The sequence below is a fragment of the Podarcis vaucheri genome (genome assembly GCF_965113315.1).
Source record: "Podarcis vaucheri genome assembly, chromosome: 1".
NCBI classification, from domain to species: Eukaryota; Metazoa; Chordata; class Lepidosauria; order Squamata; family Lacertidae; genus Podarcis; species Podarcis vaucheri.
Window position 1 is genome coordinate 136338141 of NC_138759.1, and position 16388 is coordinate 136354528.

The 16388-nt window shown below is 45.3% G+C and overlaps 1 protein-coding gene across 18 annotated transcripts in view; it reads left to right on the top strand.

Annotated features, from left to right (window-relative positions):
- Positions 1 to 2408: 2408 nt before the first annotated feature.
- LRRFIP1 (LRR binding FLII interacting protein 1) overlaps positions 2409 to 16388 on the top strand; it is a 107786-nt gene continuing 93806 nt past the window's right edge. For 12 of the 18 annotated variants that reach the window (XM_082225925.1, XM_082225936.1, XM_082225937.1 and 9 more), the window contains exon 1: positions 2411 to 2578. In XM_082225925.1, coding sequence (XP_082082051.1) covers positions 2456 to 2578 — 123 coding nt within the window. In that variant the 5' untranslated portion in view covers positions 2411 to 2455. Of the gene's footprint in view, positions 2579 to 16388 lie in introns of all 18 variants that reach the window. The other 6 variants (XM_082225938.1, XM_082225942.1, XM_082225933.1 and 3 more) reach the window with 3 other exon arrangements.

The following is a 16388-nucleotide window of genomic DNA, read 5'->3' on the forward strand; positions in this document are numbered from 1 at the left end:
TGTAATTTTATTAAGGTAATATTTGAAACCATAAGCAGAGGCCAGGCTAGTGTGGAGGTGGGTGCTCTACACTAGTGTTCAGGTCTAGAATGAGGGTCTCAAGTAGATTATTCAGGATGTGAAGATTATTAGGATTTGAAGTAAGGAGGGCAGACTCAGCCAGTATCAGCATCACTGTCAGACAGTCTATGTCAGTTGTCAGGAACATGGCCCCTCCAGAGCACAGCGGAAGAGTCAGCCTCAGAAATTGAGCTGAGTGAGCAAGGGGCTGACTCTGCAGATAGGAGCTGTCTGTCTGAGTTTAGAGAGGACAGCCCAGATCCCTCCTTCCCAGGGAAGAAGCTGTTTGCTCTCAAGGAGAGGAAGAGTCGGAAGTTGGCCAAAGCATTGCCAGGCAACCATCAGATAAGCCAGAGTCTGAGGCTGTGTCTTCTGGGGAAGAGACGGGCCAGCCGTTCAGTCCCTGTATGAGGAGACAGGAGAAGCTCAGAGAGCAACGGAAGGGAAGGAGAAGAAAGGCGGGATTTTGGCGTTCTTCCTGTTGGGGGAGGGACGATGAATCAGACTGAGCAATTAATGTTAATGGGGGGGGGGAGCAGAGAGCTTATGAGTAACTTTGATTCTGTTTGTTCAGACCTCAAACTATGCAATGGTTTCTTCTCCCTTTAAACATAGTAAGCAAGGTTAGGGCGGTTGTATTATCACCACTTATTGTTGTTATGAATGGTTATTTGCATACACCTGAGTTTTGCAGAGAAATATCACAGATCTTTTCTTTTTCTTGCTTTCATGGCCTTTTGGCCCCCCCTGTTTACATTGTCCCCTCCATGTATTTTATATATTTCACACAGAGAGAATCATCTTAGAGTTGGAAGGTACCCCGAGGATTATCTAGTCCAACCTCCTGCAATGCAGGAATCTTGGCCAAAGCATTCATGACAGATGGCCATCCAACCCCTCTGGTTAGAAACCTCCAAGGAAGGAGAGTCCATCACCTCCCGAGGGAGACCATTCCACTGTTGATCAGCAATTACTGTCAGAAAGTTCTCTCTGGTGTTTAGTTGAAATCTTCTTTCTTGTAACTTGAATCCACTTGTTTGAGTCCTTTCCTGCAGAGCAGGAGAAAACAAGCTTGCTCCATCTTCCATGTGACAGCCCTTGAGATCTTTGGAAGATGACTTGTTTACTAGCTGGGGATAGTGCTCCATGAATCTGCTGAAGTGAGATTTATGTTTATGCAGTAGAGTCTACATTAAATCTGGGTCTTGGAGGTGCTACAAAATATATGGTTGTTATTTCTTGGTATGTCTTCTTTTTGTATCACTCACAGTTAACAGAAATGGAACATCAGACAGCTGTTTTTGCAATTACATACAAACAGTGTGATGAAACATGTAAATGTAAGTTCCACTGAAATTAATCTGGCTTCCAAATAAATGGGTTTAAAACTGGACTGAGAAACAATTAATGGATGCAGCCAAGTGCATACAGCAATTGCCATAAATAGGCTTCTGGGCAAAGAAGTGTTGAGCTCAACTGTCAAGGGATATTGTGATTTCCGTGCATGTTGCCTTGGGGCTGAAAAAAGGCCAGAAGCATTCATTACTCTTATAATCTATTGCATACTATATTATTTATGAAAGTAGGTTTCCAGCAGTAAAGTTTCCTGATCTTCTTTGTGGCTTCCCTTTCTAAAATGAATTGATTTATTTAACACCCCACTCGGGTCAACAAACTTTGTTCATGCCCTGGCATGACTCCTGGGCTGATTGTGCCAAACTATTTAGTGGTTCTGTGATAGAGGCAAATGTTTTCTTAGAACAAGGTTAAACATTTTTGCCTGTGATCAGAGATATTTTTGGATTTCAGCTTCCAACCCTTTTATGGAGGCAAAACTAAGAAGTGTGTGTGGTGGGGATATTTTGAAGTATTCAGTGGCCTGAAATAAATGTCCAAGAAGCATATTCTAAAGATTTCAGCATACTAGGCCCAAGCGGGACTCGATCTGTTCATACTTCTAGGAATTTATTAGGGATTTTCGAGTGCCGGACTCCTCGTGAGCAGCCCCTGCTGAGGGAGCTCTTTTTATGATCTGTTTTACAGAGGGGAGGCGGGGGAGGCCGAGGGGTCTGCTTCGGTTCCTGAGGGGGGGGGACGCGGAGGCTTCCCTGGGGCTTGAGTGGTGGTCCGGGGGGGCGCCCCCTTTCTGAGGGCTTTCGCCGGGCGAGGCGGCCTTGGACTCCTCCCTCTCCCTTCCCTCCCGCCCCGCAAGGTGAGCGCCGCTCTCGCGCCCGGCCCCGCCCCCTGCGGAGAGCCGTCGGCCAGGCCCCGCCCCCGCCCGCCCCCCCTGCGCGCATGCGCGGACTGCCCCGGCCGCCTCCTTCTTCTCCTCACGCCGGAGGCGCCTGCCAGGAGCGGCGTCGAGAGGGAGGGAGGCAGGCAGGCAGGCCGCGCCATGGAGCTGGTCGGGGCGCAGCAGCCGCAGCCGGCGGCGGGCCCGGCCGGGAGGAAGAGGCAGCCCAACCGCGAGAGGCCCGCCGCGGCCGAGGACGACGCCCTCAACCAGATCGCCCGCGAGGTGAGCAGCGGGCGGGGGGGGGCGGGGGGGCGCGGCCTCCCGGAGGCGCCTCTCGCTTCTTTCCGCTCTCCTTCCTCCTCCTCCCCGGGCGGGGGGGGCGGGGGCTGTCACCTCGGCCCCGCCCCTTTCACGTGGGAGCTGTCAGGTGCCGCTGCCGCCCCCCCCATTTCTCCCCTCCCCTCCCTCCCATCAACTTCCGGGAGGCCGTGGGGGGGGCGGGGCGGGGGCGGGGGAGGGGTCCAGCCCATTTGCGACCACGGCAGAAGAAGGGTTAATAAGCTCATTCATATCCCCTTAATGTGTCCCCCCCCTTTAACATGTCCAATAAAGTTTGTAAACACAAAGTATTGTCTTCCAAGACAAAACCGTTGATCTTAATGGCAGGTTTCAATGAAAGGCAGCCGTCTCCCGTGTCTGGATCCATGACTGTGCTTGGCTGGTGGACACACAAACATTTCTATATTTTGTTTTATCTTGAGTGCTGCATTTATACTGCACCTTTTCCCTTTCACGCAGCTCAAGGGGTCATGCCTGGTTCTTCACTCCCCTGTGAGGCAGGTTGGGCCTGAGAGGCAGCGCCTTGCCCCACGGTCACCCAGGGAGCTCCAAGACCAAGGGCGGATTTGAACCCTGGTCTTTCTCCTGCACTCCAGCCACTATGCCACCCTGGCACTCTGATTTGATTAGGATAGTCACCAACCATTCTTCTTGTAGTTTATTCATCTATTTATTGCAATTAGATCTCACATTTCTCCAAAAAGATGAAGGAAGGCTTAACTTTTTATGTATGTGGGTTCTGTGTGTTGCTTCTAATGTTCCATGGCCTCTGGAGCCTGCGACTTATTTACCTTTCCCTCTTTCTCTCTGTACCTTTTGGTATTATAATGATCTGCCAACTGGTTATAAGGCTTTATAGTTCTCATAAAGGAAGCTGTAGCCCAGAAACACCACTGCAAACATGTTGGTCTTTAAAACATGTTTCATAAACCTATAAATTCTTTCTCTCATGGGCTTATATTGGTTCCTCTAACTTAAGGTGTTAAAGATCAGGAAAGAGGTGAGAGCTTCTGAAGTATTGTTTTGGCTGTTACTTCTTTAACAGAAGTTTGATCTTTAGGAGGTGATCTTGTTCTGCGCTGTGAGCTTTGCTCACTCTTTTCTGTACTGTTTTGCAGCAACAACTTTTTTGGTGAGTTAAGTAACCTTAGGAGGGAAGTGGAAGATGAGGAAGTTGATATCTGTACTGACTCTGGTGAGATGCTTGTCCTTTTTAAAATCGCAAGTACCAAGCCCTCCTGATGGTTTAGGTCAGGTGTTGGCAAAGTTTTTGTGGCTTAGGACGGTTCACAGTCCTGCAGATGCCGCGGTGGGCTGGAGTGCGCGCACACGCACGCAGGCGCAAACGCTATTTCCGGCGCGGAGGAGGTGTGCACAGCTTTCCATTGGCTGCAGGAGCTTCCTGCAGCCAATGGGAAGCTGGCCAGTGTCGGGGAAGGCGGTCCCTACTCTGACGGTTTGGCGCGGCGCACGGGAGCCAACCAAGTGGGCGGCAGGGGTCCATGGGCCGGTTAAACGACCCCCATGGGCTGCTTGTGGCCCATGGGCCTTAGGTTGCTGATCCCTGGTGGTTTCCCTCCTCCCCACCCCTTTGTACATACTGTTGCTGTGTGAAGGAGAAAAGGAGAGAGAACTTCCTTTTCTGACATGTTCCCAAAGATGGTTAAACCCATATCCTTCTAACAGACTGCCCTAGCGTACTGACTGGCCAGCTTGATTTTTGTGTGTCTCCATCTTTTGAGCAACATTGTAACATTACAAAATGCATTGTTACAACATGTAACAATACAGGCAGGAAAGCGATCCTTTGTAACTGTTGCGTGCCATTGTCTGTAACTTTTATGTTCTTGTGAAACTCTTTAGACTTGAGTTTATGTTCAGACTGTAGTTTTAGGATATAGGAATTTTGTTAAGGAAGGGCAAATGATTTCCCAGTTACAATGGATTTTGTTAGTAAGATGTGTTGAGGGTATGTTGGTGAAAACTATGGAAACAAAGCAGCTTTTGTGTATCTAGATAGTTTATTCATTATTCAATCTGACTTGTATATTTGAGAGTTTAAAGGTAGGGCAAATGGCTATGTTACAGATTTAACCTGTGTATGCTCCTATTTTTATATTGTTGAATTACCATAAGACGCACACACATTTGCCCTTACTTTTTAGGAGGGAAAATGTGAGTCTTATAGAGCAAAAAATACGGTATGTGCTTTAGTTTGCCTGCAAATCTGGATCAAACATTGATTTTGCATATTGGTTTGTAGAAAATCTATACTTCATTCAATGCATAGCTTTCTAGATTTGGACAAAATAGCAGTCTGTTGTTTGATAGAAGGGGCTGCTTGTAATATAAAATAAACAACAATGGCTTCTCTGACTACAGCCAGTGGAGCCTTATTTCTATGATACTGAGCAGGTTTGGATAATGTACAAATGCTCCATAAAGGTGAAAATACGTGCTTTAAAAACCCCGGCATGTCATGTAACAGGTGATTGATTCAGGGCACACAGTTAGATCTCTCCCCACCACCACTTGTGGCTGTACTCCCTTGAGAGAGTTTCCAGTTTCCATCTATCTTGAGCAAGTGTAATAGTAGCTGTAGCAAAGCAGGGATGAGCTGAATGCATTGTTCCCAAGCTTAGTTGCTGTCTGTCGGAAAGTGAAAGTTCAGATAGTACTAACGCAGTGTAACATGTAGACATGATCTCAAATAATTAAAAATTCTCACCATTCAAAATGACCAAAATATTTATAACTCATCTTTTAACAAATAGTATCCAGAACAGCTAACAAAAAAGCTCAAAACAATAAAATGCATTAGTACAGAACTTAAAACAACAATGAAATAGTAATCTAAAAGATTTTCTATATTGCCTCCCTCTTGAAATGCTCATCCAAAAAAGCCTGATTTAACTTGCTACTGAAAGGAACGATTTCCTAGTAAGCATACCATATGAATCTTATCCTGAAAAACTTACGTTAGGAACAGAGGATGCTGCCTTATGCTGAGTCAGACAACTGTCCCATCTGGCTCAGTATTGCCTACACAAACTGGCAGTAGCTTCCCAGGGTTTCTGGCAGGGTTCTATCCCAACCTTTTCCAAAGGTGCCATGAGTTGAACCTGACCTTGTGCATGCAAAGCAGCTGTTCTACCGCTGAGCGATGGCCCTTCCTCAAACTTGTAAGCTGTCTGAACAGTTCCGATAATGCTAAATCTTCCCCAACATTGTGCACATGAGGTGTTTTAGAATACACCTCCCATCAGCCTCAGCTAGCATGGCCATTGGTTAAGGATGAAGGGAATTGTAGTCCACAACATCTGGAGGGTACCGTGGGGGCTTAGTGCTATGTGAAATGGCCTTGCATTTGTGCCTTGCCCCTGCTCTCATCTCTCCTCTGGCACAGCTGCGAGAAGGAAAGTGGAAACCCGCATTTTCAAGTACCTAGAGATTGTTAAATCAAAACTGGAAAGAAATGAAGTTAGTTTTAACAACTGTTTGTCTGAACAAGCAGAGTTCAAACCATGTTCTATGATCCCGGCTTGTTAGGATAAACTATAATTAAAACTAATCAAATTGATTAAAAGTTAAAACAATGCTCTGCAGCTGGTTGGAAACAGAAGTAGATGTTTTCTGTACTCTTCTTTGCGGTTGGAGGGAGGGGGCAGGATTGTGGCTTGGTACTGCATCTGAACCAGGCCACAGCTGAGCTGTATAGCAGCTTATGTATGTTAAGCCAGTTTGTATAGACTGCAGACAAACGACTGCATTCGGATATACGTAAAGCTAAACCATGGCATGTTTAGATCAACTCTTGTTTTGTTCATGTGCATGAACTGAATTATGTTTTGTTTGGTCAACAAACCATAATCTAAAACCATTGTTTGAACTTGGCTTGTGAATCTGCTTGAGCTAACTAGTTTATTTTTTATGGTTTGGCATCCTGACTTAATCTAGTGTGCTCCATTGCTCAATTCTTACTTCCTGCCTGACTGCAGAGACATGAGGGGAAATTACCTCAAAAGCAAAACAGCTCACATGGCAAGGACTAGTCATGCTTTCACAGACCTCAAGCCTGCCCCACTTTGCCTTGCAAAAGACTCCTATCCCCACTCACCTCCTCAGTGAGAAGGTTTCCTTACCCATTTTGGCTGGCATTTGGAAAATATTAAAGGGAGTGTCTGCCCTCTTATCCATATCTCACAATGGGTATATGTTAAATAACTACTTGCTCAGTCCTCACTGGGCTGTTTTTGGTGAATTTTTCTTTTACTCCTTCAGGGTTTTTGTGTGTGTTTCTTTGTATTTCTGCAAATCTTGAGGTTTTTCCAAGCCTTCTCTCTGGCTCTGTAAGGATAGGCAGCCATTAAACCAATCAGTTCACATTAGGATATGTGATGCCAACAGATTTTGTTGCACAGTATGATCCAAAAATGTCTCCCAAACACAGCCCCTCTAGCCTGTGTCCTTACACCCCCCATTCAATTCTATATCCTGAATATTCAAGTTATTGCTTAACACCTATTCTTCTGCTTGGCCAGGACTGACAATTTAGTAGTATACAGGGCGCCCCAATAGTAGGTATACAATGCATACATACCTATTCTTATTTACTGATATTGTGACTTCCTAATGAAACATGGAAGGTCATGAGCCTATCAATAGTATTTTCTTTGCTTTATAGAAATGCTTGATACCCCACTGCTCATACTTAAAGGCCAGAGCAGAAGCATAAGAAACCAAGCTTTTGTATGAATATGAAGAATAATTTCTAATAGACCTTGGTTAACCAAGCTCTTTAGTACATACATAATATACAGGGCCATAAGTATGATTACTGGAAGATCTTGATCCAGTGTCCTATTTTAAATCTAATTTACTATTGTGTGATGTTTGTAGCAGTACATCCTTTATACTGAAATGTGCAACTGACTGTTTTCTTTAACCAAAGTGGCTCATGGGGTTTCAGAAGGCCCCCCCCTTTCTAGAGAGCCAGTGTGGTGTAGTGGTTAAGAGCGGTAGATTCGTAATCTGGTGAACCGGGTTCGATTCCCCGCTCCTCCACATGCAGCTGCTGGGTGACCTTGGGCCAGTCACGCTTCTTTGAAGTCTCTCAGCCCCACTCACCTCATAGAGTGTTTGTTGTGGGGGAGGAAGGGAAAGGAGAATGTTAGCCGCTTTGAGACTCCTTCGGGTAGTGATAAATCGGGATATCAAATCCAAACTCTTCTTCTCTTCTTCTAGGTTTGCCTCCAGAACTAACTGCTTTGTAACATCTGAAGTGTTTATGTGAACAATTTCCCATTCTTCCAGTTGTTTATATACCACTATTTAAATGCTTGATGGAGGCCAATAAATGTCAGGTAGTTTATTTGTTTCTGAGCTTGGTATGTCTTGCCTCTACAGGATGTGAGAGCAGTTTTTAAAAGGAAATCAGTGTGAACAAATAAAAGGAAACTGTACAAATTACTCATGTTGCATAAAGTCAAGTTCCTACACAATACTAAGAAATTGCACCTAGTGCGGGAATTATCCTTTTTTAAAAATATGTTTTTATTAAAGATTTATTGGTTTACAAAAGTATACGCAGTGTTTCTTTTTTTAAGTTACATTTTCTACAGATCAGTTTCATTTGTTGAGACATTAGTGGTACATTAGGAAGAAAAGGGGGAAAGAGGTGGAGGGGGGAATGGTGAGTGGGGTGGGGTGGGGGGCAATGCTTCTATGTGTGGGGTTTTGTGTCAGCATCACTTGTGTGGGTTTTCTTTACTATTCGTTCATATTCCTTTGGTGGTGAGAGAAGTTGGGGTTGGCCTAGGGTGTGGTTGGCTGCCTTTGATTGGCTGTAGTGAAACTTGTTTTCATCAGGTTAGCCAGATTGATTCAAATGCTATTGTTAATCAGGCTGCCGATAACAGGAAAAAATACTTCTCAACCTTTTGGCTAAGACCAAGTGTGGAAAAGAAGTATTAAAAAACGTACCAGCTGTTGTTTGGAACTAACAGCCAGTGAGCGTGTGAATGACTTGTGAGCCATAGTAATAAATAAGTTTCTTTTTCTTTTGGGCAGGGCTATTGTCTCTTCCTCCAAGGCTTTTATTAGTAATATACACAGTTATGCATTTATATTGTTGCCTAATCTCTTCATCTCCACCCTTGCCACAATATCATGCGCCATCACGGAAGGGATATGTTACACTTTTTGAGGCTTGGTTCATTCTCTTACTATGCACAAAACACATCTGTTCTGCATGGAAGTGTGGGTGCAGTGCAGTTAAGTAATATCGTTTTCAGCATTCTCTTCTTTGCTTACTTAAGACCACATTCTGCCTGTTGAATGGATACAGTAAGCCGTAGGTGCTGGAGAAGTAAAAGTTGTTGTCTTTGTCTTCAAATATTGTTTACTCCTGTGATGCTGGTAATGATGGTGGTGCTGTTGTTGCTGTTTATAAAATGCTCTTCCTCCTGAAGAAGCTCAGGGCAGCAAACACATCCAGAATAATAGTATTTAGGGCTTAATTATAGACCTGCTGGTATAGGGCTGTATGTAAATTTATAAAATAATAAAATAATAATGTTCCCAAAGCTCTCAGATAGGCCTGGTTTACCCAAGCATGAGTTGGTAGAGTGGATTGCACAACTTCTGAGACCGCAGGTGGCGCTGAGCCTCTTGGGCTTGCCACTCGGAAGGCCGACAGTTCGAGTCTGTGCGATGGGGTGAGCTCCCATTGCTTTGTCCCAGCTTCTGCCAACCTAGCAGTTCAAAAGCACGACAGTGCAAGTAGATAAATAGGTACCGCTGTGGCGGGAAGGTAAACGGCATATCTGTGCACTCTGGCTTCTATCACAGTGTCCTGTTGCACCAGAAGTGGTTTAGTCATGCTGGCCACATGACCCAGAAAGCTGTCTGTGGACAAATGCCGGCTCCCTCAGCCTGAAAGTGGAGATGAGCCCCATAGTCGCCTTTGACTGGACTTCTGCATCCAGGGGTCCTTTACCTTTTTACCTTCAGGTGGTGGGTCATATTTTGAATGCTTCCTCTAGTTAAATATTCTTTGCAAATTTTCTAGCTACAATGTAGGCAGAAACCCAGTTCTAGAAACTTTCTTCATGATGTGATTTTTCTTCCTTGGTGGTTCATATATTTTCACCAGTGGTATTCTACCTGTAGGCTGAAGTGGCATTGTCCATTCTGCCATCTCATCCCACTGCTGATAATAATAATAATAATAATAATAATAATAATAATAATAATAATAATGATTTATTACTTATACCCCACCTATCTGGCCGGGTCTCCCCAGCCACTCTGGGCAGCTCCCAACAGAATATTAGTAAGGTAAAGGGACCCCTGACCATTAGGTCCAGTCCGACCTAGGTGGCCGACTCTGGGGTTGCAGTGCTCATATCGCTCTATTGGCCGAGGGAGCCGGCGTACAGCTTCCGGGTCATGTGGCCAGCATGACTAAGCCGCTTCTGGTGAACCAGAGCAGCGCACGGAAATGCCGTTTACCTTCCCGCCGGAGCGGTACCTATTTATCTACTTGCACTTAAACCACAGAGCCTAGGACTTGCCAATCAGAAGGTCGGTGGTTTGAATCCCTGCGACGGGGTGAGCTGCCATTGCTCGGTCCCAGCTCCTGCCAACAGAATTTTAAAAACACGATAAAACATGAAACATTCCCTAAATAGGGCTGCTTTCAGATGTCTTCTAAAAGTCAGATAGTTGTTTATTTCCTTGACATTTGATTGGAGGGCATTCCACAGGGCGGGCGCTACTACCAAGAAGACCCTCTGCCTGGTTCCCTGTAACCTCATTTCTTGCAGTGAGGGAACTACCAGAAGACCCTCGGAGCTGGACCTCAGTGTCTGGGCTCAACGATGGGGGTGGAGACGCTCCTTCAAGTATACTGGGCCAAGGCCATTTAGGGCTTTAAAGGTCAGCACCAACACTTTGAATTGTGCTTGGAAACGTACTGGGAGCCAATGTAGGTCTTTCAGGACCGGTGTTATATGGTCTTGGCGGCCACTCCCAGTCACCAGTCTAGCTGCCGCATTCTGGATTAGTTGTAGTTTCCTGGTCACCTTCAAAGGTAGCCCCACATAGAGCGCATTGCAGTAGTTCAAGCGGGAGATAACTAGAGCATTCACCACTCTGGCGAGACAGTCTGCGGGCAGGGAGGGTCTCAGCCTGCGTACCAGATGGAACTGGTAGACAGCTGCCCTGAACACAGAATTGACCTGTGCCTCCATGGACAATTGTGAGTCCAACATGACTCCCAGGCTATGCACCTGGTCCTTCAGAGGCACAGTTACCCCATTCAGGACCAGGGAGTCCTCCACACCTACCTGTCCCATCCCCCCAAAACAGTACTTCTGACTTGTCAGGATTCAACCTCAATCTGTTAGCCACCATCCAATCTGTTAGCTGCGATATGTAGACTTGACCTTACTGTTTCAGCATTCTGTACTTAAAAGCTTGGGCTTTGCATCCTTCTGCAGTAAGGATTATGAGTCTCTTGTTCAACCACTCTGTGCCAGAGTGTGCCACTCTGAAAATGTATTCTTAGCTACTGTCCTCAGGTCCTGTCTGAACATCTTTGTTATACACAATTAACCTTGTCTTTCATGCTCTCTATGCTTTATGCAGACATCTGGCCATGCCTGGGGGGCATGCAACAGCTCTTTTTTGATATGACTTGTATGATCTCCAATGTTATACTAAAGTGGCAGTTTTTTGTATTATACTTGGCTGATTAAAGCTGTGCTGTACCCCAAGCGGCATGCAACAAATACATTACATTATAGGTGAATGCCGTGTTTAGGAAGATTAGTTTTGGAGTGTAAGATGATACATTTAACACCTGTCCAGAGGTTCAGTTTCAACAGGAACTGTTTTTGCTCCACAAATTTCATCTGTTTCATAATGTGAATTGTCTAACTTAAACTTTGTGCCCTCAATTCCACAAAACTATTCCTAGAGTGTCAGAAAGAAAGAAAGAAAGAAAGAAAGAGTGCTTGTCTCTGCCAGAGGTAGAGCAGCAGCCTGACAAGCACAGTATATAATCTGTGCTAGATGGACATGGTAACAGAATCTTAAAATAGCTCTCTGAAATAGCAGCTGCTGTCTGTTTTCTCTTAAACTTCTTTTATGAGAATGGTGGCTACCGGCAACAGGACATTAAAGAGAATTTACCTAAAAGATAATGCTTAAGTCTTCAGTCCTTTTTATCACAAATGCTAAAAACTGGGTCAGAGAGAGAATGAATACTGTTGGCATTCTGACTTGGGCCATTCATAGTTGTTGCTTCATGTGAAACCGAAATGGACTAAAGAAGTCCCTCTGGCATGAATATCTGGCTTTGGTAATGGCATAATCGGACATAGACAGATACACCCAGATTTGTTTCTGGGCCACTTGATTATGATGCTTTCATTCATTCATTAATTTTCCTAAAACATATTGTGTGTGTAAAAGTAACCCTAATTCGGATGCATTTCCCACTCAAATGTTCTCGCTTAGGATGCTGATTGAGATATTTTGACAGGCCAGCTCTCAATAACTTTTCTTGCTTCTCCTACTGAAATACTGGCAACAGTTTCAATAAAGATACTGCTGCTGTACACTATAGCTATTGGGATGTAAACCAGAAAAAGATGTATTGGGTTTCTTCCTTTTGCTAAAGAGGAATTTAAGTGCTTTGTATACATATAATGATAATTTTATTTTAAAACTTTCCTATTTTAAGTTCCCCACCATTTGAAGAGGACTTTCAAACATTGGGGGGAATAATAATAATAATAATAATAATAATAATAATAATTATTATTATTATTATTATTATTATTATTATTATTATTTTATTTATACCCCTCCCATCTGGCTGGGTTTCCCCAGCCACTCTGGGCTGCTTCCAACCAAATATTAAAAACACAATACAGCATTAAACAGACTTCAGCACAGCTAGAAATATCAGACTCTGAAATTCCTGGGTATTTTAAAAATGTAGTTTCCTTATGATGCCCTGACATAATGTTTGGAGTTCCAAATTGATTTTTGCATTCTTAGTATTTCATGTGCTTTACTGATAATCCAATGTTTGTGTGCATTGGGCCATAGTATAGCCTTTGAACCTTGTTGAGGTGAGACATTCATTCCCAGAAATACTGAACAAGTTACCAGAAACTATTAGAAGTTACTGGAAGTTACCAGAAGCTGCTGAAGTACTGGTTTGTTTACTGCAGATACAAGGTCAACACTAGGGCTGGGCGATATCTGGTTTTCAACATCATGATATATCACCAGCTAAACATCGCAAATATACTGATATATCACAGTGTCTGAAAAACTGAACTACCATATTTTTTGCTCTATAAGACTCACTTTTTCCCTCCTAAAAAGTAAGGGGAAATGTGTGTGCGTCTTATGGAGCGAATGCAGGCTGCGCAGCTATCCCAGAAGCCAGAACAGCAAGAGGGAGCAACTGTTCTTGCTGTTCTGGCTTCTGAGATTCAGAATATTTTTTTTCTTGTTTTCCTCCTCCAAAAACTAGGTGCGTCTTGTGGTCTCGTGTGTCTTATAGAGCGAAAAATACGGTATATATGGTGGGCATGAAGATTCTGCGTGCGGGTGGTAAAAGGAGCAGCCATGAGCATCAGGGAGAAGGAGCAGGCAGTCCTGGATGGGTGGGGGGTGGAGGCAGGGGCTTTGCGTCCCCAATTACTGCCCAAGGTGGGGCAGGTGCATGCCAGGCAACTGCAGCATCTCAGAGGGGTAGCGCCACCACCTCTTTGAAGGGGTGATCCAGCAGGGGGGAGGTGCTCAGTGCGTCTTTTCATGCAGGGAAGTGCTCTCGCAAGTTCTTCTGCCACTTCCCTCCCCCCCACCCCCAAAAAGATGGGGTTTGCCGAGATAGAGGCTCTGTCCTGACATCTTCTCACATTCACACAGAGGCTCCAGTCACGTGGGACTTGCCTGTTCGCTGCTCACCTGCCTGCCCGTTAAGTGCCAGGCGCTTCCAGTGCCGCCACCAGCCATGAATGTGAGGAGAGTGGCCAGCATCTCTGCCCAGCTGGAGGAAGCCACGGGCACTAGGGCTGCCAGCGCAGCATGGGGGCTTTCCAGTCCGGTTTGGAGGCAGGTGAGGGTGGGGCACAGAGAGTGCTGTTCAACTTCTGCACTTGCCCAGCCCATGCCACAGGAGTCAGGCAGGGATCTCTGCAAGGGGGTGGCTGGTTCCCCCCCCCATTGCGCGCCATGGGCAACAGCCCCCCTAGGGCATACAGGAGAAGGAGCAAGCAGTCTTGGATGTTTCTTGGGGTGAGATAAATCGCAGCGAAGTAACTAGAGCAGGGAGAGGAACTGCGCACAGGGACTGGACTGCTCAAATTGCTGGCAGTTATACTGCCCCCTGGTGTTTTGAATGATATATTGCAAGGTCAAATTTAATGACCTTTAATTTAATGTAGACTTCATGCTGGGAATTAATGATATAGTGATAAATCACATAGACCTAGTCAACACTGTGAGAACTGTTCCCACAAATGCACAGCTTCTAGACTGAACTGAGAGATTGTTTAGTCTGAACTCAACTCTTGAACTGTAAGGATGTGATCAGGAGAGGGGAGGCCTTGCAGCTATCTAGGGCAAGGCCTGCAACCTTTTAAGTGTACATCAGTCAGGGCACTGATAGAAGCTTGTTTTCCTGTATAGTTCTGTAACTGTTATGCTCAAACCAACAGTAAATGAATTTCTGTATGTTCTGGATTGTTTCCTGTGAATGATTACTCCATGCCTGACTTGGAACTCCTACACAATGAAGACTGTGTGTGTTTACTCTGCTAATTAGGTGTCTGGTAGCTGGGAAGGTGCTGGACCATAGCTGTCAACGTACAGATTTGAAAATAAGGGTCCAGCAGCCTTGAAAATAAGGGACCAGCAGCCAAAATAAGGGACCTGCAGCCTCACCTGTTCCAGGCACTCCAGTCTTCCTGTCCTCCTGCAGTCTGGTCAAACTCATGCTGGTAGCTTCGAGAACACTGTCCAACCAACTTTGTAACCAGAGGTTCAACTGAGTAGAATCTGAATCACATGCAGCACAAGGCCTATGCAGCCTCAACTTAAGATGGCTCCCCGGCCTGGCCTTGCACTGCAAAGTTTGCAGCAGCACGTGCAACAAAATGGCGTCCAGCATTCAAAAAACCCCTCAGCTTGCATTAACTAGCCACACACAAGGCATGCAAGCTCCACCCCCCAGTCGTTCTTAGACTTCTTATTGGGTGAGCAAAATAGCCAAGCAACACAGTTGGAGCCTCCCTTCTCCCTGGCCGGCAGGGAGGGAGAGGAGCTGCTTCCTTTGAAATTTAAGGGTCATCATTTAAGGGACATCCATCAATAAGGGACATCAGCGGGACATGGCGCTGGAATAAGGGACTCTCCCTTCAAATAAGGGACACTTGACAGCTATGTGCTGGACCCAAAGAAAGGAGTTTTTGGTTGGAAAAAACTCTTTAACAGGTGGTTTGGCTGCAAGCACAAACCCCAACAAGCCTGGAGGTGATGTATAGCTATATCTTCCAGTAACTTAAAAAACAGGCATTTAAAGTAAGTTTTTTGAGTGTATGGTTAGATTTAAATGATTTTATCTTAAATGTATCTTTTTAACCTTACTACATACCACTTAAAGTCTATGACATCAAGTGGGGCTGGATGATACTTCTATTTATTGTCCCAATAAATAAACTGGTATGGTGTTCACATCACGCTACCGGTTTCAGACTTTTTGAGCTGCTGATAGAGTGCAGCTCCCAAGCCACCACAATGTATTGGCAACTCAAATTGCCTTTGCCCAAGTTGGTGGGCTGCACCTTTTCTCTTGGGACGGTTGGTCGCTCCAGGAGGTAAGATGGAGCTGGCCCATTCAGGCAAAGGCAGACAGATGTCCAGAGCTTGAGAACATGCTTCTCACACTCCATGTGCTTGGCTGCCACCAGCTTGCCTTCATTGGGGGGGGGCTGCGTCTTTCCTCCCAGAGTGACCAACCACCCCAAGAGCAAAGAGAGGCAGCTCATCCGTTTGGGCGAAGACAGGTGGACACCTTTGAGGGAGCCCCAATGCCTCTTCAGCTCACATGCGTCCAGGTCAGCTCATGTGTAAGCCCGAGGGACGTCACAGGCTGAGCGGTTCAAGAAAGCCCCGATGGCCCTCTCATGGCTCAGTCACCATGAAAGGCCGAGCAATCAGCTGCTTCTGCTTCTCCTAAGATGTGGAGGAAGAAACAGCTGAAATACATACCAGGTATCAGCATATTGTGGTGTTTAGCTGCTGATATACCATGATGTTGAAAACTAGATATTGCCCAGCCCTAGTGTAAAGCAGCCCTAGTGTAAAGGTTTAAATAAACAAATGAACTTGTCTGGGCCCACCTTTAAAACTATTTGGATCAAGCATGTAATCCTTGGACCTCATCCAGTCCATTATACTGTATTATTTATAAAACTATATCTGCACCACTTTTTCTTTTCAAAACTTCCACGACTTTTGTTTAGACTTTGTCATCTCAACTGCTTCATTGCCCCCTGCTCCCTAGTAAACCAAGAGGCTAGAAGGACTTTTTCCATGGGAAAGGGAGCTTAGGTCTGATTGTGTTTACCACACAATACACCTGTGCATCCCACAGAGTGACCAGGACTTCACCATGAGAGTCCGCATGCCAGCGGGAAATTTCCCAAGGGCTCTTGATTTGATATATACA